The sequence below is a fragment of the Acanthochromis polyacanthus genome, chromosome 23 (genome assembly GCF_021347895.1).
Source record: "Acanthochromis polyacanthus isolate Apoly-LR-REF ecotype Palm Island chromosome 23, KAUST_Apoly_ChrSc, whole genome shotgun sequence".
Taxonomy (NCBI): domain Eukaryota; kingdom Metazoa; phylum Chordata; class Actinopteri; family Pomacentridae; genus Acanthochromis; species Acanthochromis polyacanthus.
The window spans coordinates 24,737,687-24,765,678 of record NC_067135.1 but is presented as its reverse complement, the minus strand read 5'-3'; the positions used below and the strand labels follow the sequence as shown (position 1 = coordinate 24,765,678).

The 27,992-nt window shown below is 42.3% G+C and overlaps 2 protein-coding genes and 1 long non-coding RNA gene across 7 annotated transcripts in view; 1 reads left to right on the top strand and 2 right to left on the bottom strand.

Moving 5' to 3' along the window:
* LOC127532461 (uncharacterized) overlaps nucleotides 1–27,992 on the top strand; it is a 295,805-nt gene that overhangs the window by 22,138 nt on the left and 245,675 nt on the right. The window lies entirely within an intron of this gene.
* On the bottom strand, nucleotides 557–23,467 carry tox4b (TOX high mobility group box family member 4 b). 2 transcript variants are annotated; one of them, XM_051944148.1, is made up of 9 exons: nucleotides 23,334–23,467; nucleotides 13,661–13,729; nucleotides 10,924–11,211; nucleotides 9,946–10,200; nucleotides 8,197–8,517; nucleotides 6,884–6,964; nucleotides 4,416–5,048; nucleotides 3,528–3,682; nucleotides 557–1,603 (listed from the first exon to the last, which is right to left on the bottom strand). In XM_051944148.1, the coding sequence occupies exons 1-9, from the start codon at nucleotides 23,337–23,339 to the stop codon at nucleotides 1,546–1,548; spliced, it is 1,866 nt and encodes a 621-aa protein (XP_051800108.1). In that variant the 5' UTR covers nucleotides 23,340–23,467; the 3' UTR covers nucleotides 557–1,545. The 2 variants fall into 2 exon arrangements, with proteins under 2 accessions (XP_051800108.1, XP_051800107.1); XM_051944147.1 differs by lacking the exon at nucleotides 23,334–23,467 and adding an exon at nucleotides 16,978–17,614.
* Nucleotides 24,424–27,992, bottom strand: part of LOC110966698 (solute carrier family 12 member 6-like) — a 41,359-nt gene continuing 37,790 nt past the window's right edge. For all 4 annotated transcript variants that reach the window (XM_051944136.1, XM_051944138.1, XM_051944137.1 and 1 more), the window contains 2 exons: nucleotides 27,396–27,529; nucleotides 24,424–25,671 (listed from right to left, as the gene is read on the bottom strand). In XM_051944136.1, coding sequence (XP_051800096.1) covers nucleotides 25,580–25,671; nucleotides 27,396–27,529 — 226 coding nt within the window. In that variant the 3' untranslated portion in view covers nucleotides 24,424–25,579. The remainder of the gene's footprint in view (nucleotides 25,672–27,395; nucleotides 27,530–27,992) is intronic.

Here is a 27,992-nt window from a genome sequence, read left to right as displayed (position 1 = left end):
CTTTTAAATCGTATCTATAAATAAGAAATACCATCAACAGCCAAGAAAACTATATTTTTAGCACATTTTAAGTAATAAAATGTTTTTTAATTTATGCTATCAGGAATAAAAAAGGAAAAAAAAGTTTACTGTTAAAGTACTACTGATGTGGAGATTTCTTTAAAGATATGTAATAAAACTGCATTATACAGATGAAAAGAAACCGCATGGAGCAAAATAAACGCCTAAATGTGGATATTTTCATTCCACTAATTTATAAAAAAAAAAGCCAAAACTGACTCGTGGATGAGAAACAATGATTTTGTTATAGTCTGGAGTTGCTTCTGTACACCGTGACGTGACTTTATATTTATTGGGCGGTACAAGGAAGACATTCTTTTTCTTTTTTAATCCCAAAAACATCTTTATCTGATAGTCAAATGTCAGTGGCTTCTACCACGTAACAGTTCTCCTAAACCACAGAACAAAAAAAATTTTCTTCTCAAATGAAGAAATTAAACACAAAAACCTATTCAGCTGTAGTTAAGAGGCCAAAATGTCTATCACCAGAAGCATATTAAAACAAAAAGTATGTTTATTTCCCAGTTAAAAACATTTCCAATAAACCAGACTGGCCGCTGTCTTGTTCTTTTATTATTTCTTTTTGGAAGCACGCATCCCTTCCTCCATGATTCAACAGACGTCGTGTTAAAAAATAAAGCTTTTATACTGTATTCCCTTTCCCTTTACAGTAAGTCGTGTTCATCAGAGCTGGTGTGTTCATTTCATTCCAGTATGTATCTTTTTCTTTTTAAAATCCTCAAAAAAACAGAAATTTTCACCACAAGTCGTCGCGAAGCAGAATCTGCACCACATATTCAGAAGCTCTTCAGCATCAAAGGACGACAGACGACGACGTTTGTTTTTCCTGAATCGTAGCACCTGTTCGGAGCGTAAACACCGTCCATTCAGAGGGTTTCTATTCGACTAAAGTGGCTTTTGAAGGTGACGAACAGCGTGTAGCTTTTGGCGGATTCATCAAAATGGCTTCTTGCGCTTTAAGACGGTTTGTGCTTCGTCGGGTCTTTTCCAGAGTCGCCACAGATCGCAGAAAAACGTCCAGACTTGGTTCACATTAATCGCTGTAACAGTAAAGGGAAGAACTTGTGGAGGTGAAGGTTTGGAAATGAATAAAATAAACTGAACACGTCGGCGAGGAGCTTCTCAAAACAATTAAAAACACCACGAGTCCATATAAAATGATCTTTTTGTTTTTTTAACAATTCCATACGTTAAATTCACGATCCATGACCGAGAGGAAATGTGTGGAGGTTTCTTCTTCAGTGTTTTTCAATTCAGCCGTCTGCAGGATTTAGTTTTATTCTGCTGGAGAGTCACTTGTGCAGGGAGAGAACCACAGGAAAATAAACTACCACAACGTTAAAGACTTTCCTGTCTTTGTCCCCGAGGCCACGCGATAAAACAAACCATCACGAGCTGAGTCGTTCTCTCTGTTCGTTTGATTTTCATGTCCAGTTTTTGTCCTCTAGTCTCTGCCGTCCTTCCCTATGTGACCGTGGTGGACTTCTGTCCTCGGATGGCGCACCAGGCCATGAAGACGTCTCTGTGGAGGACACAAAAAAGACAAAGAAAAAGACGAATTAGCAATGTGAACATCAAGTTTTGTGGATGCACTTGTAATCTAACAGTTGGGATTTGGAGAAAGGTCATGAAATTATCACCCACTGCCTGTCCAAAAAAAAGTCACCACCTGGATTTAACTAACAAATAGGTAAGAGCCTCCACTGCATAATTACTGCTGTGATGAATATGAAACTTAAGACGTATCCTGTGGTCGTAGAAAGGATGTTAATCTGCTTCAGAAGGCTCAAATTATTGGCCTGGATCAAGCAAAGAGAACAACTAAGGAGATGAAACTACTAGGGCTGGACCCGAATATCCCGAATATCCGAATATTCATTCGCTACGGCACTATCCGGATATTAATTTGGTATCCGAATATTCGCGCCCGCCGTCGGACGTTACCGGGCGGACAGAATATGCACTGTCTTCCCTCCGCCTTCTGCCCACATCGGCTCATCTCGTTCTGTGATCACATAAACATATACACATATGTCTATAACATATACACCCCCTCCTCCCCCAGACAAAAATATTCGGAGCTCGCCTCTTTCCTGCGCCTTCGGCCCATTTCGGCTCATTCCGTCGTGTTCTTCGGCTCATTTCGGCTCCTTTCGGCTCCTCCATTCGTGTTTGTAAACACCACCCGAATGGCCGGGTGGCTGCAGACTCTGAAGTCACGCTTCACTTCGTTGCATAAACACAAGACAAGATGCTGAAGACCGGTGTTTGGGAATTCTTCAGTTTAACTAAAGACTAAATGAGGGCAAAATGTGGACCCGGGAGACCAGACTAACAGATCCGACTATTCGGGCCGTCCCCGCTGCCGCGCTGCCGCACGAACCACACGAACGGATCCAAATATTCAGGCCGTCTCCGCTGCCGCCGCGCGCAAACACCCCCCTGCCCCAGTCGGACGTTACGCGGCGGAACGAATATCCGGATATTCGTCTTTAATAGGGCCCGAATATTCGGAGGCCACAACCCACTATTCGGGCCAGCCCTAGAAACTACTGAAATCAGGCTGAGAACCGTCCAAAGCATTACTAAAACCTGAAGGATAGTGGAGAACCATCATCTTCTAGGAACAGATGTGGTCGGAACAAACTCTTAGATCACAGGTGTCAAACTCATTCTAGTTCAAAAGGCCACATTCAGCCCAATTTGATCTCCAGTGAATCAGAGAATATTAACCTATAAATAAGTCAGAATTTTTCCTTTCTTTTAGTGCAAAAAGTACAGTCAAAAAAATGTTCGCATTTAATGAATTATCTTTTTACAAAACATCATGAACAACCTGAAATTTCTTAAGAAAAATAAGCTCAATTTCAACAACATTCTGCCTCAGTTTATCATTTATAATTACAATTTACAGATCACAGAGTTTCTACAAAGACACAAAACATTTATTCAAGGCTATCTGGAACTGAATGATATAGTATTTTACTTTAAAAAAGACAAAAAACAAAAAAACAAGACAATGTATTACAAAACTGAGACACAAAATGACAGAAGTGAGAAACAAAATGCCAAAAATGAGCCAAAAAAAAAAAAAAAGAGCCAAAAAAGTGAATTGCACTTTTTTTTCACTGAAGCAAAGTTATTTCTAGGTTGTTATGGTCTGATTTTACTGATCAGTTTGTTCTGTATGTGGCCCCTGTACTAAGGTGGCAGTCCTGTTGTTAAATGATAAAGATCAGGTAGGAAGGAGCTGTTTTCATTCCAGTTTTGTAGGCAAGTGTCAAGAGTTTTGACTTTTATGCGGGCAGCAAAACGGAAGCCGTGTTAGCGAGAAGTTAGCAAGTTCTGTAGAATCGAACTGAGATGGTTTTAAACAAGCAGCTCTTTTTAGGAACCAGCAGAAACACTTCCAACCTACACCAGGCGTCTGACGGCTGCTTTAATACCTGCAGTGTGTGGCGACACACTCGTTGCTACAGTACTCCTTGTCCCAGTCTTTGCTCTCCACGGCCGGATTGGTGCAGCCGGCACGAACACAGATGCTGGGGTTTGAAGCAGAAGTCACACTGTGACCCGGAGCGACGGTCACCTCCACCTCCATCTGAGAGACGTTCACAGACACATGTTTAACACCAAACTAACGTCTAGTTATGACAGGTTTTGTGTGCCTGATCCAGCTGGTACACAGTAACAGCATGAATAAAACAGGAACAGACAATATATGCAACCTGTAGTATAAAGATTTAAATATAAAGTTACTCTTGTAGCGTTGTTGTGACGTATAAATGTGAGTGTAGAGTCTGTAATAGTGTGAAGGCTGTAACTCCTCAGACACCACCCTAAAACAAACCTCCATGTTATACAGAATAATGTTAAGTTTTATGTATTTAGAAAGCTGTGGTTGATCTGCTTCCTGATTCTTCTTCGTTTCCCTCCACAGTGAATCACCTGCTTCCATCTAACCCTGTCCTCTGCATCCTTCATGTCCTCCTTCTCTTTACTTCTCTGTCCATAAACCTCCTTTAGGACTCTAGTTTAGACCTCAGCATCCTTCTACCGACATATTCAACATCCCTCCTCTGTGGCTTCATCTCCAGAACATCTAACATCCCCCTGATGTCCTCATTCCTGATCCTATCCATCCTCTGCTCCCTCCAGCTCTGCCTCCTGTCTCTAAACCAGACAACATGGCTTTTCTACATCTTTCCTTTCATTCTTGCTGATTTACAGGTTTAACGTCAGCTGTCCTTCCTGACACGACGTCTATCTGGGCTTGGGAGGACACTGGCTTCTGATCTGCTTCCTGATGGTTCAGACTAAATCAAATTGCTCACCCCGTCCTCTCCTTCTGCTACTTCCTCTCCAGCCGCCACCACGCCCGCCGTCTGTCCGACCTCCACCTTCAGAGCCGAGGACGACGTTGCTGCTTCGCCGGCTGACGTCACGATGATCGGCGCGCTGGAATCCGCCTGGCGCGATGACGGGACGACCTTTATCTGCAGCGGAGGAGGAGCGGTGGCGGCGGTGGCGCCTCCGCCTCGAGGCTTGGCCTGCAGAGGGGGCGGAGCCTGGGCGTGGACCATCTGCTGCAGCCGAGGTGGAGGTGGCGTGCTCTGCATCTGCTGCAGCGGCGGTGGCTGGCGTGGCGAGGAGGCGGGCGTCGCCGTGACGGACACGCCGCCGGAGGGCAGCGGCGTCTGCTTGATGATGATCTTGGTGACGGTGGGGGGGTTGGGGGCGGCGGGCGGAGGCTGGGGCTTGATGGCGCCGGTGCGGGAGCGTGTGGTGACCTGAGGCAGATCCAGGATGATGTTGGAGGTGCAGATGTTGGTGATGGTGTTCTCCTCGGGGTTGTAGTGCTGGGACCTGGTGGGGCGAGTGGCGGGGCCGGCGGCCGGTGAGGCGGTGACGACAGGAGGTGGAGGAGGAGGAGGTGATGGGGAGGTGTCCATCACCTCAATGGGAGCCTGAAGAGAAAACACAACGAACAAGATGAGAACGTTAACACATCATCTGATCATCATCGCTCTCCAGTTGTTTATTTATCATAGAACAGTATCAAACAAGTCGATTTTCTACAGATCAGTCATCACAGAAACACCCTCAGAGCGCGCAGTCCTCCTCCAAGGCTGCTCCATTCCCCCATATGTCAGTACTGCAGCATTTGTTTATTAGTTATTGATGATCAGAAATCACAGCAACATAGAATGTGTCCGTTTATAATATAGATGTACCCACAAACAAAATGACCTTACGCTGAGCACAGGCGTATTTTATGCATGTGTATGTTATGTACAGATACCGAATTGCGTGGCCTAAATATGGGGGCAGCGGGAAGTGACTCAGAACCACCCCCACAATTTAATCAATTGTTCCTTGTATCATTTCCGATGGATAAGTATCGATAAGTCCTCAGCAGTGGATTTGTAGCAGGTAGCTCTCCAGAGACGTTTGTTTTCTATTTTGGCAGATTGAAAGCTTCATTTAACAATAATAGATGGAAGACACCGGAAGACAATATAGTCATTTTTCAAAATAAAACACCCTGTGGTCTCAGCCTGAAATAAAATAAAAGTTTTTATTCTTTCTGCGCAGCCCGGTGGCTGTGCTATAATATTCTACATACAGAACATAAATATTATTTACTCTCTGAGCACTGACTAGTTTCTGCTCTTCTCTTCACTGTGTTTAATTTTTCACTGCAATATAAAGTCCCGCCCTCAATGGAAACAGTTGAAACGTGACCAAAAGGAGGTTTTATAGTGATCTCAGTTACTAAAAAATGACATCATATTCACCTGTAGTATCTTTCCTTAATTTTTTGGGCTTTTAATCGGATTTGATGCAATGAAGGAAATTTCAATTGCCTTCAATTGCAATTTTAAGCTAATTCGGGGCTATTTTTCCTGACAAAACTACACGTCGCACATTATATGTTCAAAGAATGTCAGAAAGTAAGAAAATTCAATGATTTTTGGCTACGATAAAACCCAAAATAAGTTTGTCAAACCCAGTTTTGGGGTTCAGAGGGTTAAAGGTGATGCTCTGCTGTGTATAAATGGCATCCAGACAAAGTTTACTGGTTCCTGTGGTGTCAGAAAGCATCCCAGACTTTACAACATGGACCACCAGTCTTTAATTACCTGCTGTGCCGTTTGAAAACCAGAAACAGGACTAGGCGGCACCAGTGATGGAAGTCTTTCCCCAATAAGACATTAAGTATGATCACAATCCAGTAACAAAGCTAATCACATGCCAGTCTTTTAGGAGCAGACATCTGTGAACAGTAACAGCAGCGTTGGTTGAGTTAGCGAACCCCTACAAAGCGTGTTTTGGCATCGAAAGTTGGATTAGATGAAAGACGGGCGCTCCCTCTGAGGACACTTTTAATGTTCATGTAAACAGTCTGCAGCCACAACAAACGGAAAATTCCAAACACGGATCGGCAACTTTAGGTCCAAAACAAACACAGACCGCCCACATGCTGCACGATCCACCACGCAAATAAACCAAAATGCTACCATGTGTGTTTTAGATGTCATCAAACCCTGTGTAGGGTTTTTAAAGTTCCAGTTACCAACATGAGCCCATAGTTTATTTACACGGCTTATGCAGGTTCTCATCATTCTCTAAAATCAGAAATCTCCTATTTGGTCAACCAGTATAAGATGCAAGAGTATTTAGGTGACTTTCTCAAATCAGCTTTGTTGTGGTTTCTGAAAGTCGATAGAAATTCAGTCACTGTAAGCAGAAGTGCAGCGGCCGTTGTTTCGATCGACTACAGCTGCCAAGTTTTACTCACCTGAGAATTCTGGCCGTCCCGGTACTCTGCCAGCGCCTTCAAGTAATCCTTCTTTGCCGCTTCATTTTTCCTCTTGTAAACCTGAAAAAAAGAAAGCAGTGGCTGTATCTTACTGAAAACATGTTTTGTGCAGTACTTTAATGCCCCATATCTTGCTTTAGCTCATTGCAACACTCAGTTGTCAACTTTGAAAAGGTGGTTGCTGTACCATCTAAGAATCTATTGAAACTTTTTAAGAATGATCTTCAGTATCTCAAACTGACGTCTGCCCATTTTTAGCTGAAATCCAACATTTTCATCATTTTTCAACCAAAGGAAAGTTTCAATAAATCCCTCGCGAGTTGGAAATTGAACAAGATGCCACTTTAAGACATCCACATCTCGTGAAGTTCACATCCTGGAGTCTTCAAGTTTTCAAGAAATGTTCAGAAGATCCAACATCTTCACTATTTGTCACCCAATGGTGAAAGGTTCAAATCCTTCTTAATAAAGAAAGGAATCAAGTTGCCTTTTTCAATCAACGAGTTGAATTATTTGGTTAAATAGATGAAATATTTCAGCTTGAAGACTACATGGGAGGTTACGGAAATTTGCCGCACAAGTACTTCCATCTCTTACTTTTCCAAATTTTATCAACCTACACATGATTCAAGATGTTGGGTTAGCCTGGCCGTTTGGATTTCTTTTTTACCTGTGTCCACTTTGATTGCCCATAACTCCCACTTGAACTAACATGAAAGCTTTCTACACACTGGTAAAGCCATTCAGACAGTATTCTTAGAATAACATTGATCAAATGGATCCTATGTATTACAGATATATTCTTCGTCATTTTTGGAAAATCCACTTTATTTGCGATGTTTGAACAGACCCTCAATCTGAAAGGTCTTAAGCACAAAACTGAGGCTTGTTTGCCAGAATTTGATGCATTCTCCCCAATCACCAGAGACTTCTGAACATGTGCTGCGAATGTGAAGACTCCAGGACAAAAATTTCAAGAGATAAGGACATCTGAAACTGACATCTTGTTAAATTTCCAGTGGGACCCAATGAAAATTTCCATTGGCTGACAAATCATGAAAATGTTGGAATTTCAGCTAAAACATTAGCAGATGTAATTTTTCAATTCCAAAGATCATTCCTACAAAGTTTCACAAGATTCTGAGATGGTCCAGCAACTGACTTCCTCTAATCTCACTGAGTTGACAAAGAATGACCCTTATGAAAGCATCGTATCTGTGATTACAATCTTACACTTTCACATTAAAGTAAAATAAATTCACATTTTTCTACAACAATGTCAAGAGTCGTACCTGTTTCTGTTCCTCTCCCAGACTGTCCCACATCGAGGCCACTATCTTGGAAACCTCTCCAAACGTAGCATTGGGATTCTGGCCCTTGATAGCTGCCTGTGTGTCCCTGAAGAACAAAGCGTAGGCCGACACAGGTTTCTGAGGCTCATTAGGGTCTTTCTTCTTCTTGCCCTTCTTGCCTCCTCCTGGACCTCCTTTCCGTCCGACCGCCGAGGAGACACTGGATGTTGGGGCTGATAGAGGGGCATCGGACAGGGAGGGGTCCAGGGAGATGACACCAGGGGAGACCGCCAGAGAGACTGGAGACTCAACGAGGACGCTCTGATTGGACGGGGGACATTTCATATTTAGTATGTGGTGACACCCAATAGCATTTTCCAAGATAATACACACTTCAAGTATTGTAGATTGGCTGTAGTACCTCCTTGCGCCACCATCTTACTGTTAATACGATACAGGAGGCGGGCAGTTCTGTGTTGGTGAGCATTAGAGGAGTTTAGCTGAAAAGGAGCACCATGACAGAGACTTGTATGATGCTTATTGACATCAGACCAGCAAGAAAGTGATAGATTATGTTGGGTTGAAGTATATAGTTTTGCTTTGTCTGTACATCTGTAATTGTGCCCCCTGGTGCTTAACCCAAGGAAATGCATTTCATTACTCGTGGATGGAAACTTCACCACAGCCTCAAGATCATGTTTTACCACCCAGTTTCATAGATGATGTGCATTAAGCATTATTGCCACTAACACAGGGCCAAAAAATAAAACACGGGAGGAGGTTGAGCTGCCAAATGCAAAGCCAGCTCAGTAAAATATTTTTCTCCATGATGTATGAACTAACACTCACCTAGCATGACTTAAACTAGCTAAACTAGAGTTTTTGTAATTAAATATTTTCACAATTTCACTGTGCATGCCATCAAACAGCTGACTAGCCTTTTAGCTAGTTCCTTTTCCTCAACTCTCTGGAACTCACTGCAAAAGCTTAAATTTTTCACAGACACAGTAAAAATCACAGAGGCTCTCATGGGAATCAGTGGAGTTCTCGTTGATTTGTATATAAACACAGAACCTTGCGGAAATGAGGCGTATGTCCCAGACAAAAGACGGCTGTTTATACAGTGTTTTCGTGTTTAACCCTTTAAGCTTCAGTGTACCGCCGGCGGTACACCTACTAATTTGCATAGGAATTTCAAGAATGTCCGACGGGTGCAAACGCGATTATACAAACACTATACACCGATGGAAAGCTTAGATTCTCATGAATCCGCCGGTATAAACCACTTTCAGATGCGATTACCACAGCGGGTGAGAAAAACACATTTGTCCGACAAAAACAAATATCCATCCATCCGTTCTCTATACACGGCTTCAAAGCACACAGCGCGACTCACATTTCCGGGTTTATTATTACACACAAAAAAAAAGATTCCACAAAAAACGGCCATAATCCAACCTTTTACATCAGATGACACAAGCCAGTAAACTATTTTGTCCAAAACATGTCCTGAAGTCGGTATAAAATCCCCGAATCGGTCGTTTTCAAGGAAATGCACCTCCCGATGCGCGTCCAATATTCCCCGTATTTTTCGTAATTTTTTTTATTTAAAAATAGAATATTAGCGATTTTTTGTACTGAAAACGGCTGGAATTGACTGAAGCTTAAAGGGTTAAACAGATGTAAAGAAATTACTGAGTATGTGCCGATACCAATATTGGTCCCATTGATATGACTACTGTGACTCACCCTTCTGAAGTCGTCCATGTCGTCGTCCTGTAGTGAGCTGGTGGGCGACGCTGTAGCCGACAAAGGGTTTTCGGGCGACTGGGGTCGCTGCAGTATGTTCCCGCCTCCCAGGCCGAGTCCCAGTTGAGCACTAAGCTCTGATTGGTCGATAGTGGTCAGCTGGTTGGACCCCAGTAAGCTCTGGCCCATGTCACTGACGTCAATGGTCACTGGGGACGAGCTGCTGAACTGAGAGCCAATGGGGTGACCGAGATCCTGGAAAAAAGAATCAATGTGTTGAATTATTTGGTTAAACTGATGAAATATTTCAGCTTGAAGACAACATGGAAGGATTTTCAAACTTGGCACACAAGTAGATGTTACTTCCATCTCTTACTATCCCAAATTTCATCAGCCTACACATGATTCAAGATGTCGATCTGGTGATTTGGAAATTCTTTTAATTATGCCATCGTTGATTGGCCATAATTCCCAATTTTACTAACATATGAACACTTTTTAAGCATTGATAGTCATTCAGACAGTGTCCTCACAATAACACTGATCAAATAGATTGTACGTCTGAGAGAAATGTTGTAATTTTTGGAAAATCCACATTATTTGCAAAAAATTCTGCATCTGAGAGGCCTTAAGCACAGAACTGAGGCTTGTTTGCCAGAATTTTACCATTTCTGAACATCACTTGAAAATGTGAAGACTCCAGGACGTAAACTTCAAGAGATATGGACATCTCAAAGTGGCATCTCGTTCAATTTCCAACTTGTGAATGATTTCCATTGGGTGACAAATTGTTGGAATTTCAGCTAAAAAATGGGCAGATGTCAATTTGAGATACCAAAGATCATTCCTACAAAGCTTCAACAGATTCTGAAGTGGTCCACCAACCACCTTTGCTGAGGTGACATGGAATGACCCGAGAAGACAGCGAGTCAAACTGGTGAGTAACGCTGAGATACCTTCAGAGCGTCTCGTACTCACCATCCCCAGTGACGATCCCAACAGAGCGCTTCCTGCCGACTGGTTCATGACCCCCAGACTTAGGTGTTCCAGCCCCTGTGATGGAGCGCTGACGAAGGTGGAGGCGAAGGAGGGATCGTCCCCTTCCACCACGGCGTTCCCAGGTACCACCACACTGTCGGAGGGGCCGGTGTCTGACAGCTCCCCGAAATGGGACACCACGTCGGACACGGTGAGGGCCGAGTCCGGGTCCAGAGAAATGGGAGGGATCTCGAACTCTTCATCGCCGAGGCTGGGCGTGTGGAACGTCTGAAGGAGGCAGAGATGGAAAGTAAGAGCGGGGACAGAAGAGGACAGACGGGACAAATTAAGGAAACAAGCCAACGACCATTGGAGGAGGAGGGAAAGAGAGCCACTAAAGAGTTAGAGAATGATGAGTAATTCAGCTTTCCTAAACAAACAACTTTCACTATACTGGACAGAAGTTATTCAGAAGGCTTATTTAAGTATTTTCAGTTCTTTCCGTTTCAGTCTTCAGAAGCCACGAGCACAAAAATTGGGTGTTCGGGCTGGTTTTCTGGTATCACAGAGCTGGTTCATGTTAACCCTTGTGGATCACCATGGTAACTGTGGTGCACAACCTCAGATGATCCAATAAAAACCTGCCTGGAGCCTAACTGCTGGCCAATCAGACCATATTCCTACAAGACTGTGGCTGGGACATAATTTATGCACTTATTTTCAATGCCTGTTCATTATCTAACATACATCTACATTTTGTTGTTGTATTCAGATTACAGTATTGGTGTATACGTTGTCCAATATGCATCAATATCAAAACTTTAGGCTTATTTGGAGAACATACTGCAGAAAAAGATGGTTAGAGAGGTTCAGTAGAGCAACTGCAGCGCCACTGTTTATAATACTGATTGTAGCACATGTAGCAGAGCCTACAGCAGTGCGGAGTCGAGAACCGTCTTCACGGAAAGTTGTTGACTAGTTTGTGAAATACGTTGGTGGGAAGTTAAACTGCACATATATATGAATAATATCAGCCAATATATCAACAATATGGAAAAAAATCATATATTGGAATAATCTTGTAGCATACAGTGGCCCTTAAACAGGTATACAATCAAGAACAAACCTAATAAACAGGGCCACTGCGTGTGTTTAGCGTCTGTTAACATCACTTGTTGCTGCTACAATGCACAATTTTATTATGACTTTATGACTATTCATGACTCCATTGATGTTGATGGGACCAAGTGGAAACCCTGCCTCTTTTCTATCAGTATGCTAATATTTTAACAAGAAAACAGAACTCAGGTTAACTGAACCAGATGCCAGTTGTGATACCAGATGCAGCGAGGCGGCGTAGTTTGTCAAGCTAAACTGGCTACTGCATGAAAAATACATTAAAAATCAGTCAAACCTGCACACTGAGCTGAAAGCTGAATAGGAAACATGAGCGTTGCAATGAGAAGTATGAGCACAAATCCACCACCGAAGCCTTAGACCAGCAGTTTGACAACATTTAAAGCTACATATGAAACAGTTCTGTGTAGGGTTTGCATAATTACAGCTGTCTATTCTGAAGGCAAAACAACAACAAAGATAAACTGAAAAGTCGGACAGAAGCTCAACGGAACCATCGAGTCTTCCCGTCACTCGACACCTTGGATGAGCAGCGTCCTAAATTCTGATCGATGACAGTAAACTGCAGCATCATGAGAGAGGAATCGGAGCAGGAGGTGTGTGAAACAAATAAAGTATTTATAAATAGTTCATACTCCACCAGCGGATCCAGCGAGGTTGAAGAGGTCAATGGGTTTAGTGGAACGCTAAAAAATGTGAGTATGCCAGTAAGTGCACGTTGAAGTAGATCACAGACGTCATGGCTCATGTCTGAGGAACTAAAAGCGCTTTTATGTGCATTAAAGAATCCATACATAGAGCAGAAAGGCCATATTTTGCGTGACTCACACATCATTTAGAACTTATGAAAGCTGGAAAGGAATCAAACATTAACATGGCTGTGTGGCGCTAAAGAACATCATTTGCCGTCTTGCTTTAAGTCACAGCCTCTGAAAGTCATCCTTGAAACGCTCAAAGGGTCGCTTAAGGACACTCATCGATGCGCTGAGGGCGTTTTCTGAATCATCAAAGACTCTCTTAAATGTGTGCATGACAGAATACTCAGCCTGCTGCCAGAGAAAAGATGCTCACAAGTGGCAAATCCACTTAACTACCCCCAAAAAGACACTCAGAGGAGGTTTTCGTAGCTGATTTTCTAGAATTACTGGGCAATTTTACCTCTTAAAGCCTTTAGAAACGACTGAAATAAGACAAAACTAAAGGTAAAATCTTGGTTAAATCTTTCATAAAGGGATTCCAAGTAGATATTGCTTCATGTCAATGGGCCTGGAGGCAAAAAGGCTGGAAAAGAGAGGCTTTAACGACAGCTAAATGTCCATTAAAGTTCATGTTTCACTTCATTTGTCTTCAATTCGTCTGTTTAACAACCAATTCCTTTGAATTAAGAGTGAAATATCTTTTAACTGAGCAGCAGAGACTCTTCACTCGTCCAGTTATTGCACAAATCTTTAAGGATTGTTGGAAATGTAGACCAAATATTGATCATTCAGGAACATAAATCGACGTCTGATCGCCTCATGGGATGGATGGCAAAGTGTGCATGTAACAGAAATCTGAGGTCCTGATGACAATGATTAATAACGGCGTAAAGACGTTGTACCTCTGAGGAGGACAGGAAGGGATGACCAGACCCAGAGATCGTCAGGTAGTTGTCGCTGCCTCCAGGGAACTGAAACACAAAAAGGTGGACAAGTTAGAAAACAAAGCGTCTTTATCGTCCCGGTTTGGAATAAAAAAAAAAAAACACGGTAGTTTTTCTAAGAGGAGGCAGAAATGCAACAACCTGAAATCAGTGTCCAGGAAACAAGAAGATAATATCTGAATGTAGTTGGATCAGATGGACAGAAACAGCTGCCGAGGGGATTAACTGAGCTAAAACATGCTCAGATGTTTTAGCTCAGTTAAAGTTGTAAAAACACTACAGAACGTGTGACTGAAGGTTCTTCAAAGCAGCATGATTAAACTACTAAACAATCTAATACAAGAAAAGCACTCAGAGAGCGCAGTACTCCTCCAAGGCTGCTCCATTCCCCCATATGGCATTTTCAGAAATGCAGCATGTTTTTTTTATTAGTTATTGATGATCAGAAATTACAGCAACATAGAATGTGTCCATTTAATATAGATGTACCCACAAACACAATGACTTTACACTGAGCACATGCGTGTTTTATGCATGTGTACGTTATGTACTGATACTGAATCATGTGACCTAAATATGTAGATGTTGATGGGACTCAGAAACACTCCTACAATTTAATCAATTGTTTCTTGTGTCATTTCTGACAGATAAATCCTGATAAGTCCACAGTGGTCGATTTGTAGTAGGATCACAATCATGTGATCGTCAGCAGACAGATGATGTAGTGTTCACTTGTTGTCATGGTTACAGTGACGCCGTGCCGCTGTCTCACAATGATACAGAAATCTTTAACAAATCCGTGGATCAAGACTATAAGCCGCATCACTGCCAAAATCTAATCACCTGGTCCTTTTGTCATTTCTGACCTTCCAAGAAAGTTTTACCCAAACCTGTTCGTCTCTTTTTGAGTAATGTTGCTAACAGACAGAAGGATTCACAGAAGGACAAACGTAAACTGATCATCACATGACTCCATCATATTATTTGGTGGAGTAATAACCTAGTAAAATACTTCAGAAATGTGAAGGAAAAATTACTCTTTCCCCTTTCTAAGGTTATAACAGCCTTCAGACGCTGCAGGAGTTTAGATATTGTCTATTCTGATGTGACTAAGCAGACTATCCACCCATTATCTATATTCACTTAATCCTCATCTGGTTCATGGTGGGCTAGAGTCTATTCCAGATGACTGAGGGTGTGATTGTTTGTCCTGGTGAAGTTCCTGTATTGATCTAAAGTTATTCTCTTGTTTTTCACTGTGAAGTGACATTGGTCACCCTTTGGGCGATAGAAATAAACTTTAATCGATTGATTGATTGATCCTGGACAGGTAACAGTTGTTACCTGTCTACATATGGAGACAAACAATCACTCTGTCATTCACACCTACAGACAATTTAGAATCATCAGTTAACCTCGGCATGTTTTTGGACTGTGGGAGGAAGCTGCAGAACCTGGAGAGAACCCACACATGTACAAGGAGAACATGCAAACTCCATCAGAAAGATCCCAGGAAGGCCGGGACGTGAACCAGGGATGTTCTAGCTGCAAAGTGCTAACCACCACGCTGTAAGCAGACTAGCTGTCTCCATATTGGTCTGTAGTCTAAATTTAACCTTCTCCCAGCCACAATATAAACCCAGAGATCAGAGAGAATCCTCAGAACTGGTGCCTGCATTTTCTGCTGCTCTGTTGGTGTCACTTCTCCTGACATCAGTGAACATTACTGGTAATCTAAGTCATCTGAGTTTCTCTGTCTGCCTCGACATCACTGAATTTACACAACAACAACCAGCTAATCGATTTGGGCTTTTTTTGTTGGTTTTTAAAGTGAAAGTTCTCAGATTGAAGCTCCTTAAATCCAAATATTTTACAGTTTATTCCTCTTCTATGACTGATTATCTTCCTGAGAAACTTTTTTCAACATTTACTGGCATTTTATAGACAAAACAGACAATTAATAAAACAATCAACAATGAGAAATAACTTCATTATTGAAATCTTACATTTACTGTAATATTTTGGACTTCTGGGTAGAAACAAAATGTACAGTATAGGCCAAAAGCTTAGACAAGGAAAGACCATAGTTTCATTGGTGCAATCAAATAGACATGACTATTATATAAAGAGTCACTCATCAGAATAGATTATTACTATAATTACCAGGTATTTTTATCTGTACTTTTCAGATTCATTGGGATTTTTATACACAAACGCTCAAAGGTTTTACTTTTACACTGAAGTTGTGACTCTTGTTCAGCTTCTCAACCCTAAAACTCAGCCTTGCTTCTCTTTTGTTAATATTTATTCAGCACTTTCCTGGTAACTTCAGTCCATACCTGAAGATAAACTGAGGAAAATGTGAGATCCTGCAGTTAATACGTCCCAGAGTCCATAAAATTCATCCTGTTTTTTTTTATTATTATTTTTACCTTTTTAAGAAAGAAGTTGAGAACAGAAACTTGAATATTTCATCAACCAAATTTCAACAAGCCTCTTTTACGCTATAATTTACATTTTAAATGAAATTATGCGAGAAAATAAACTATTTTACATGGACATATGAGATAGCAGCTTTTAAAACTAAATTTATCACTGAAGTTATTATATTTTGCTCTCAAAATGAAGAAATTAAACATGAAATAGGATTAAAAAAATAATTTGTGTGCACAACATTTCTAGAGATGCCTTGAATGCATCAATTAAAATAATTTTTAATTGATCTCGACGGGATGTTTTTTTGAAGATCTAATTTTTCGTGTTTTTGTTGGACTGAAATAAAACTCTGTTTTTCTAACTTAATAAATTTCCAGTCAAACTTCACATTTAACATCTCACAGTTTAGATTTTTTAGATTTAGAGAGAATAAAACACAAGCAGGCCTTGGTTTTTGCACCTAAACTCAGAAAACTTAATAACAAATCAAACATAAACAGATATTCTTCTAGAGTTAACTTTTTAACTGATGAATGATTCCAGATAAAAACTAAATTATCTCGTGAAGACAGGAAATTTTTGAGATGTTTAAAATTATTATTTTTTTAAATCTTTGGTGGGCAAACTGAACAGATGCTGCTTTTTTTGCCCTTTTGTGAAAAATAAAATCACAGGACAAAAACCACTAAAAATGACTGATTTAATCTCCAATAATCGAATTATCGGTGTTTCTATTGAATATGAACAAGAGCTGATTGGATTTCACTCTGACGTGTTTTAAACCGGTGATATTCTGATTAATGATCTAAAATCTGCCGGTTTCCCCTCCGGTTGGTCACCTTGTTGTCCGAGTCGAACCCGTTAAAGGACTGCGGGTCCAGGAACTCCGGGTCCCCGTCGTGCTGTCCGGTTCCGTCCGTCAAATCCGAGTAGAAGTTCAGGTCCATGTCGTCAGCTGGGCCTCATACGGCGCCGGTGTTACGCAATTAACTGAGATTCCCTCTCGGTATTTTTTTTTTTTTTTTTAGCTATGAAATTGAGCGGTTCGGTTCCGCCGGTACCGGAGCCCCGGTTAGCCGGGTTAGCCCAGTTAGCTAGCTCAGTAGCCGCCTCCGCTGACACAGACGTCGGCGAGGCTCCCACGGCGGACACGGAGCATGTGTGCGGTAGCGACCGAGCCAAGAATAACCCGGTGTGCTGGCCGGTTAGCTACCGGGGGAACGTGGCCGGTGACCGGACTAACCCGGGTTAGATTTAGCCGCTTTGACGCAAGGCAGCGGTTCTCCCGGTCCCGTGTGTCCGCCGGTCCCGTTCCAACCCAACCGGACTGCGGACGGTTAACGGATGAGCTCCGGATGAAAAAAACGGCCGCGATCGTTTCAAGGTGTCTGACAGCGAAGGAAAACACCGAAACCCGGATCTGGCTCCGTGCTGGCCCAGGACAGGACGCTCAGCGGAGCCCCGAGACACGGATCGATGGTCCGGAGCGTCGAGTTACCCGGATACAGCACCGGATATACGGAGACGAGACTGTCAAAATAAAAGCTCATTTCCGGTGTCGTGCCAAAACGTGGTAATACAATACAATACAATAACTTTATTAATCCACGAAGGGAAATTCAGTATCAATCATATATCATTAGATATTATTCAGATATCATTTGGACTGATTGTTAGTATTATTGTGATTACTATAAACATCAGCATTAATTTTTATATCAACAATGACAACAATAGTTTACATTATTAGTAGTAGTAGTAGTGGCGCTGTGCGAGCAGCAGCTGGTTACGGGAGCTCTCAACCCTTTTTTCTTACTTTTCGTTTTTTCTATTGTAAATAGGCACTTTTTCCTATTTTTCCTTAAAGTGGGTGAAGCTTTGTGCAATCGTGCATATAGGAAACCCACTTTTATCACACTTTTATTCGGAGTTGTGCTGTTTTTTGCACTTTTTGGACTTGCTTCAGGTGAGCCCTCTGGACACAGCGGCGGCCGCTCTGAGGAACAAAGACGCTACACACGTGAGACCCTTCTCGGCCTCCGCAGCTCATCCTTTCTCTACACGGAGAGGCCCCATGTCCCCGCGGAGATACGGAGGAAAAGAAGAGGCTGCAGAGGAGGACGGCGAAAGCGCAGGACTTACTTTCCCTCTATCATCATGGGGAACGTCCTCTCCATCACCAACAAGGTAGAGGAGCTGGCCACGCTGACGCGGCTGAAGGAGCATCGTGAGTGTAGCCTCATGTCTTTCACGGAGACGTGGCTGAATGGACATACACCGGACTCTGTGGTTTCCCTGAACGGATTTACACTCGCGCGCGCGGACCGGAACGCGGTAGGAAGCGGCAAAAAGTCTGGGGGAGGACTGGCTGTGTACGTGAATGAGCGGTGGTGTAACCCAGCAAACGTGCATGTGAAGGAACAGCTGTGCACGCGGGACTTGGAGATGCTTACGGTGGCGCTGCGGCCGTATTATCTACCGAGGGAGTTCTCGCACGTGATTGTGTTTTGCGTATACATCCCACCATCAGCTCGTGCAGGGACAGCGTGTGAAAGACTCTACAGCGCCGTAAGCGAAGCCCAGAGCCGCCATCCCCGGGCGCTCGTCCTGATCAGTGGAGACTTCAACCACGCCTCCCTCTCTGCCTTTCTCCCTACTTTCACACAGTATGTCACGTGTCACACGCGGGGCGACAAGACACTGGACTTACTGTATGTGAATGTGAAAGGCGCTTACACCGCTGCCCCCCTCCCCCCACTGGGCCGCTCGGACCACAACCTGGTTCATCTGCTCCCCCACTACACACCCAAGGTGAGAAGAGGACCTGTGCAGAAGAGAACTGTGAAGGCATGGACAGATGAGGCCAGTGAGAGACTCAGAGACTGTTTCCAGACCACAGACTGGAGCGTGCTCTACAGTCCTCATGGAGATGACATCGACGGCCTCACGCATTGCGTCACAGATTACATCAACTTCTGCGTGGACAGCACTGTGCTAACTCGGACAGTACGGTGCTTCTCCAACAACCACCCCTGGGTCACCCCTGAGCTCAAAGCCATCCTGAACCAGAAGAAACAGGCTTTCATCTCAGGGGACAGAGAGGAGCAGAAGAGAGTGCAGCGTGAGCTCCAGTGGCGGATCAGAAGGGCCAAGAAGGACTATGGGAAGAGGCTGGAGGAGAAGCTGGTTCAGAACAACGCGCGGGACGTGTGGAGAGGACTTAAGAACATTTCTGGACATGGACAGAGTGCCAGAGGGACAGCTGATGGGGACCAGCGCAGGGCGGACGAGCTGAACTGTTACTTTAACAGATTTGACTCTCCCCCCACCCCCTCTGCCCCCTTCCTGCTCCCCCCTCTTCACACATCCCCAGCCCAGCAGACCCTCCCCTTCCTGCGACACCTTCACCGGCCCCCAACTCACCCACACGAACTACTCCCACCCCCTGCAGCCCACCTCACTCCCCCCCTCACTCCCCCCTCTCCTTCACACCGGACCAGGTGAGGAGAGAGCTGAGGTGACTGAAGCAGAGGAAATCTGCTGGACCAGACGGCATCAGTCCCAGGCTGCTGAGGACCTGCTCAGACCAGCTCTGTGAGGTCCTCTGCCACCTCTACAACCTGAGCCTCAGCCTGGAGCGGGTCCCCATCCTGTGGAAAACCTCCTGTGTGGTCCCAGTCCCTAAAACAGCTCACGCCAAGGAACTGGCCCACTACAGACCTGTCGCCCTCACCTCCCACCTCATGAAGACCATGGAGAGGCTCCTCCTCCACTACCTCCGCTCAGTGGTGAGCTCCGACCTGGACCCGCTGCAGTTTGCCTACAGGCCCAACATGGGGGTAGAAGACGCTGTCATCTACCTGCTGCAGCGAGCGCTCACTCACCTGGAGAGCGCCGGCAGCGCTGTGAGAGTCATGTTCTTTGACTTCTCCAGCGCCTTCAACACCATCAGGCCGGCGCTGCTGCGGGGGAAGCTGGTGGACGCGGGAGTTGATTGACATCTCGCTGCCTGGACCACTGACTACCTCACTGACCGTCCACAGTACGTGCGGCTGCGCGGCTGTGAGTCAGAGGTGGTAGTCTGCAGCACAGGGGCGCCCCAGGGCACCGTCCTCTCACCCTTCCTCTTCACCATCTACACCTCGGACTTCACCTACAACACGGACAGCTGCCATCTCCAGAAGTTCTCTGATGACTCCGCCATTGTGGGCCGTGTGTCCGAGGGGAACGAGCTGGAGTATCGGTCGGTCATCATGGACTTTGTGGACTGGTGTGAGCGCAACCATCTGTGCCTCAACACCAGTAAGACGAAGGAGATGGTGGTCGACTTCAGGAGAAGGACACTCCCACATCCACCAGTGAACATCCAGGGGCAGGACATTGAAACAGTGGACAGTTTCAAGTACCTGGGTGTTCACCTCAACAATAAACTGGACTGGTCCCACAACACCGATGCTCTGTACAAGAAGGGCCAGAGTCGCCTCCACCTTCTGAGGAGGCTGAGGTCCTTCGGAGTGTGCAGACCTCTACTAAGGACTTTCTATGACTCTGTGGTAGCCTCTGCTTTCCTCTACGCTGTCGTCTGCTGGGCCCCGGGCAGCACAGAGTGGGACATGAAGAGACTGAACAAGCTGACCAAGAGGGCCAGCTCTGTCCTGGGCTGCCCACTGGACTCTGTGATGGATGTGGGTGAGAGGAGGATGTTGACCAAGCTCTCATCCATCATGGACAACAGCTCCCACCCACTGCACCGGACTGTAGTGGAGCTGAGCAGCTCCTTTAGCACAAGACTCCGACACCCTCAGTGCAAGAAGGAGCGCTACCGCAGGTCCTTCATCCCCACTGCCATCAGACTGTATAACACTACTGTGTAGTTGTTATTATGTGCAATATTTATTATCTTGTTCTTGCACTTTCGTGACTTTTGCACTCCTGTTTTTGTTTTTGTTTCTAAGAGCCCTGTAATGTTAAATTTCTCCTTTGTGAGATTAATAAAGTCTATCTTATCTTAGTAGTGGTATTATAAATAAAATAATATTTTTTATGCTTAATTATTAATAGTTTCACTCCCCAAACCATCAGACTGTTGAACATCTGATAACCAGCTGTTTTCAAACTGCTGCTTTACAGTTTTGTTTTATAAATATTTTAAAGTTTTTAAATTGTATAACTTGTGATAATTTAGACATATATTTTAGAATTTTTCTGTTTGTTTTAACCAGTCTGATGGCGATTGAATGCATGAAAATTTAATTTAAATGTGAACTAACTAGTGAATATCTATTAGTGAAACTTCACATTTAACGTTTCAGAGTTGATATTTTATACTAATTTTTCAGAATTTTTTTTTCTAGTCCAATGTCAAGCAAATGCTATTCTATTCTATTCTATTCTATTCCCAATATTGGGACTAAAATGACTGATTTGGAGATAATAGCTTATAGGATAAACAAAATGGGAATAATTTCTTCAAAATCATGTTAATTACAGTCCAAAAATAACACTACACACCCTTGACTAAACACTGGAATAAACACTACAGCACTGCCTGTAATATATTATTAAAAGTAAGGCCAGATTACTCTATAAATTGAGAAAGCGAGTTTTACAAGAAACTACAGAAATAAAACTCATCATTATGACTCTTTGATTCAAATAAAAGCAGCTGTCTGCACAAAACATCTTTAACATGAAGCACAACAACACCATCAAACTGACACATTAAGGGAACCTTCAAACAACAGTTATCTTTTGCAAAATTTGACTTAAAAAATCAAAAGGAAAAACAAACAAACGAAAAAACCCTGCATTCCTTGAATGTTGCTGTTTGCTGGGGGAGTTAACTTACATTTTTACAGTAACAGTATCAAAAATACTGCTAGACAATGTTCAAAATACATTTTTTTAAAAAACATTTACTAAAAAACATTAAAAGGCAGTACAATTATGCATACAATAAAAAAAATGTTCTCATAACTGTGGCAATAAAATGACCTAAACAAATATCCCCGAGTGGATGGAGGCAGTAACAATAACAACAACAAAAAATATAATGATAATTAGCATAAATTCCGATTATTAGATAACATCATTATCATTACTACTAATATTTTATATTTATTGTTATATGTTATGAATCACAATGATATTTTTAATAATAGCATTATTAATAACTTTATTTTTTATTCTTTTAGAGTTGGACGAATATTCCGTCTTCAATCCCATTTTTTTAAATTTAGGATTTATGTCACACAATGCATCCGACCAATTAATTTACGTTTCTACTAATTCACTTCTTACATTTCTTAAAATCTTTTCCACATTGTACATTCAGCTGAAGCAGGGCTATAAAAAATAGGCTGCAAATTAAATCTAAATATTTTTCCAGAAAAAAATCCAATTAGAGGTTCTCATTTGCACATTTCTGTATGTTCTTAAAAAATAAACAAAAATAAAATACTGAGTTCTTCTATATTATGTCAATATTTTTAATATTTTTCACTATAATATTATTGTTTACTCCTTTATTGGATATCCATGCTGCTGTAACAGCTTAATTCCCCTCCAGGGATTAATAAAGTCTAAATCTAAGAATTAATATGGAGATACGTGTTTCTACACAGGTTTAATGATTTTTAGTTTTATTTTGAAGACTACGACAAGAAGAGGCTTGTTGCTGGGTGACATCCGACCGACACAGCGGTTTCTTTTATTTCATTTTTTAAATCCGCTCTAACGAACATTTTAACACCTGACACCTGATTAGACTCAACATGAAGCCGTCAGAGAGTTTAGTTAATGATATTTAATCAATTTTAGTTAAACTATTCTCGTGTCCTGTTTTAGTTTCACCTCCTGCTCCTTCCGGTGAAATATTCCAGCTCAGTGTTCAGTTTAGGGACATTTTTCACACATTAAACGTCTAAACGTGCAGCCTGTGGGCGGATATTTACAGTCTGAGCTGCTTCGGTGCCGGTTTGTAGCTTTAAACTGTTTAAATTAAGATCAGGAGCGGCTGGTTAAAGCCGGTGAAGGTTTCTAGAGGGGAGTTTAGTTGAACTAAGCGGTTTAATTCAGGGACAACAACCATCAGGCCTCCGAACACTGTTGTGTTTGTGACCAAACATCGTGTTTTGAAGTAAACAGCGGTGATTGTTTTGTTATGACTAAAGTTTCTAGTTCCAGCTACTCTTACCTCCATGCTCACCCCCGAAACCTGATTACTGTTTGGTTTTTAGCCACTGAACTTCGCCCAGAATTGATTTCCTCAAATATCACAACATGGCACCGACTTCCCGATTGTACGTACAGGTGGAAGTGACGCCAGTACGCAGTAATAGTGAAGGAAGGAAGTGAGAGTTCCAAAATAAAAGACAGCTTGACTTTGTGTGTAGATTCTCATCAGTTCTCGGAAATCCTGAAGGCTACAGAAAAAAAACACAAAACACTGGACTTTGTTGTTGAAGAAGCTATATTATATTATAGTAACTGCGATATGCAAATAAATAAATAAATAAATAAATGTGTATTTAATAATATTGCTATTATTAGAGAATAATACATTACAGCAACCTGAAATAAAAACAAATTATCATCATCATTATTATTAAAAAACATAATTATTATCATTTCAGGTTGCTGTAATGTATTGTCTAAAATACAATATTAATAATACTCTAAATAAAAATAATGATCATGATTGTCGTAATTATTTTTATTAGATAATAATGCATTACGCAGTCTGAAATAATGATTATTATTATTATAGACATAATTAATGTTATTAAGAACAGTAATTATTTCAGGTTGCTGTAAGGTATGATCTCAAATCTAATAATCATTATTAATATTAAGAATTTTCATTAAATAGTACATTACAGCAACTTGAAATAAAACTCAATTACTGTCATTTGCATCATCATTATTCTTAATAACAATAATCAATATTATTTAAGGTTGCTGTAATGTATTGGTTAATAAAAATAATTTTATTATCATCATTATTAAAATTTATTATTATTTCAGCATGCAGTAATGCACAAGTGAAAAATAAAAGTTCTTCTATACTATATCACACCAAAATCTAAAATAATAACTATATGAATAAAATATTAAAATTACCTTCATTCTCTTTGGTTAATGTCTGTAAAATGGTTTCAATTGTAAAAAATTAAATTCTTTTGGTGCACAGAATCTGATAAATGCCCCCCAAAAACAGTAAAAATAAAACAAGAGCTGCATTTTCGAAGCAACATCAGGCAACAAAAACAAACCCGATCTTCCGGTTTCTTTCAAAACTGCTTTTATTTTATTCCCATATTTTTTCAAGCAAAGTTTTTATGGTTCCTTTTTATATTAATGTAATTAAAAAAAGATAAAACTCGGGATCCTTTTTTGTCTTTATGTACAAGCAAGAAAACAATGTTTAGGAAATAAACAGAAAACAATCCCTGCACGGTAACACTGTAAAAAATAAAGGAGGAAATGAACAAAGCATTAGAGTGGAATCAAACAGAATGGAGCTCCTGAACTCAGCAACAAGCTACGAGCTCTCACACACACATTCACACACATTGACACACAGCAGGTGTTTCCAGGTGTAGAGTTTGAGGACATGAACTGATGTTAGTCTCTAGAAGGAATGAAAACATGGTGATGTTGAAACAACACTCATACTTTTACACTCATGCAGTTCGATGGTCCAGAGAGTCAACAACTGTTTCCTAAATTCTTCTCTGCAGCTTTTCAAACTCCACCTAAGCCGCCGTCTTCCTCTAACTAGCTAACTATTCACATGCAGGCTGAACTCCAGCGTTTCCATTTGGTTCTTTCAACATAACCGTGAACAAGGTGCAGAAAAACGGCTCCTCTCCACCCAACAACATTGTGTTACTTTTCCAGACTGGAATAAACGTTTCCATGTCTTCAAAAATGACATTAAAAGGAAATTAAAAACGACTAAAACAACATTCAGGCGATGCTCAACTCACACCTGCTTCCAGAATACATTCTAAGAGCAACCCTGAGTCTCGTCAGAGAAACAAACAAACGCTCGGTTCAGGGACGCTTCACACATTTAGCACGGATTCTCAGTCAGTAGACAAACGAAAAAAAAACACAATCGCTCCTAAAACAAGGCTTGTCCCTTCAATCTCACACACACACACACTCTCTCTCAGGTGTTTTGTTTGTTGACGTTTTGTGTGGACTTAATAGAAACTGCTATCACAGCAGGAAAGTGTGGAGATGAAAGGGGGGGGGGGGGGCTGAGGGGGTGTTGGCATGACGACCGACGCTGCAGCTAATGACAGTCTCTCTTTCTGGGCTGACGCTCACTGAGCTCCCAGACTCCGCCTCATCCCTTGTCTCACTTCTGCATGACCGGCTGCTTGTTTTTTTGTTTTTTTTATTGCTCCTGCTGGTTTCCTGGTGTTCGTCCAATCAGGAGTAGATGGTGATGACCTCACTTCCTCCTCCTCTGACCAGCAGGACACGCTCCAGACCTTCTGTCAGGACCTCAAGGAACTCCATGTCTGGTTGCTGAGTTAAGGAACGTGTCAAAGATGGATGGATGGATGGATGATAGCCAGATGGATGGATGGATGATGGATGGATGATAGACAGATGGATGATGGATGGATGATAGATGGATAGATGGATGGATGAAAGCTGTGCTTGCACTAGGGAAAATTTGTCTCTAGCCACTGTGGCTAAAGTGCTACAGTTTTGTTTAGCCACATTTAGCCACACTTTTTCAGTATCTGTACTGCGGCGCGTGAAGTTGTGGACAAAAGACAAGACAGTTGAGGACATCATCTTGGGCTTTGGGAAATACTGATACAATATATTTTTCACCCTTTTCTGACAGTTTATAGAACAAATAATTAATCACTCAATTGAGAAAGTAATGGACAGATTCAAAAACAATGAAATGACCAATTAATTGCCAGCCAAACAGCAGCTGAAGGCCTGACTAGCAATAATACAGGAAGAAAAAAACGCATGGGTTAACAAGTTGGGATGCACAAGGACCAGGGGATTGGGGATGAGGGAAGTGTATGTGCACGTACGTGTGTGTGTGTGTGTGTGTGTGTGTGTGTGTGTGTGTGTGTGTGGCAAAGGGGGAGGGGTGTTGGTGGAAATGGAGTAAGCCAGGTGCAGAGAGTGAGAGCTGTAGTCCGAATCCTTTTTTCTGATTGGCTGAGACGAGACATGTGACAGTGTGCATCTATTAATGATCGGAAGCATTCGGGTCGTTCCGGTTATACTCTGTAGCGCTCTTCAGTAAAGGAGACGTGGTTTGTTATTTTCTTTGATTATTGCTCGGCAAAAAGTTAACCCTTTTTTCACATTTATAAGGCAAAATTAGCTTCGCCACCGTGGCTAAACATGCTAAAAATGGCTTCGCCATACTGAGGAAGGCTTCATCTATGGTGAAGTGGCGAACGGCTAACGCAAGCACAGTGAATGGATGAATGATGATGGATGGATGGATGATGGATGGATGGATGGATAGAGTATACATAGATAGATAGACAGACAGACAGACAGACAGATCCTTTAACACTGAACAACTGACGGTGTGTTTTCTAATCTCTGGATTGAGTCGGTGTGCTTGTTGCTCTCATGATAGATGAACATAGAGTAGTAACTGTGTGGAGCTTCATCCTAAGTCATCTCTGACATCCTTATCCTAAAAACATTTCTCTTCTGGAGTTAAAAGTCTGAAGACACAAACATTAAAGCAGAAATCTTTCTTGCTTCGTCCATTAATAAGCAGCCAATCAGGCCTGTGGGAGAATCAAATAAAGGCTTTCTGTTAAACAAAAGCAAAACTCTGTTTATTTGTTGTTTTGAATGTTTTTTTTTCTGGGACATGGAGCCAAGCATTGGCCCTTTCAGACCTTTTACTGGACTCTTGTTGAAACCAGAAGTGATCCAGATGGTATGATTTCAACCCAAGTCGACTTCAGCCGATCAGACAGAAACCTGACGCCTGCTTTTCATCAACCATTTAAAATGTTCTCAAAATTTTAGGTGGTAAATCTTAAAAAAAAAAATAAAAATCTGACATACTGTAACTTAATTTGTAATATCACTGTTTCAAAGTGCTGCTTCTGTTGAATATTGACTGTGTGATTGTTTGGAAATCCACTGCTCTGACGTGAAGCTAAACTGCATCGGTACACAAATCTGAGTAAAGGACGGTTTATGGAAGCCGTTAACATCAGGTCTCTAAACGTGGTGTGAAGGATACAGTTCTCGTCTCCGTCGGTGTTCCTCGGAGGTCCCGGCATGTTGAGCAGGACGAGCCGAGCATCGTGGGATTTGTTGACGATGACCTCGTTGAGTTTGACAGCGGTGTGCATCCGTCTGACGTTGGAGTGATCCCTGAAGGAGACGAGCTGCATTTACTGACATCCAGTGGAACACAACGCTTAGATAGACCCTCCAGAAAAACGCGATTATGCGATCGCATGAATTCTCGCATTAATCACTAAAATGCCGCTGATTATGCGGGGTCAATTATTTCCCAAAAGGCCGCATAATCCCCACAAAACAGCGCATAATTCCCGCAAGAATCTCACATTTCCACAAAAAAAAAAGAAAAATGCGGGTCCCGCTTGATTTCACAATTTCCGCATAAAATGAGAAAACTATAACCAATATAAATGGAGTTGTGAGTGAGTTTTTATGTGACACCCAGCCTGACGTCATCAGTTTGCGCATTCACACACACACTAGAAGCACGAGCTGATGCGGAGTGCGGCACCAGTGTTGCCAACTTAGCGACTTTCTCGCTAAATCTAGCGACTTTCCAAAGCGTCCTAGCGACTTTTTTTGTCAAAAGCGA

What these genes read in the sequence shown, in the direction of transcription:
- tox4b (XM_051944147.1), bottom strand. Translation starts at nt 17,085, where the DNA reads ATGGACCTGAACTTCTACTCGGATTTGACGGACGGAACCGGACAGCAC. An exon ending in GGGACGGCCAGAATTCTCAG is followed by an intron (nt 5,049 to 6,883) that starts GTGAGTAAAACT and finishes TTTTCTCTTCAG; the next exon opens with GCTCCCATTGAGGTGATGGA. An exon ending in TGTGTCGCCACACACTGCAG is followed by an intron (nt 1,604 to 3,527) that starts GTATTAAAGCAG and finishes TGTCCTCCACAG; the next exon opens with AGACGTCTTCATGGCCTGGT.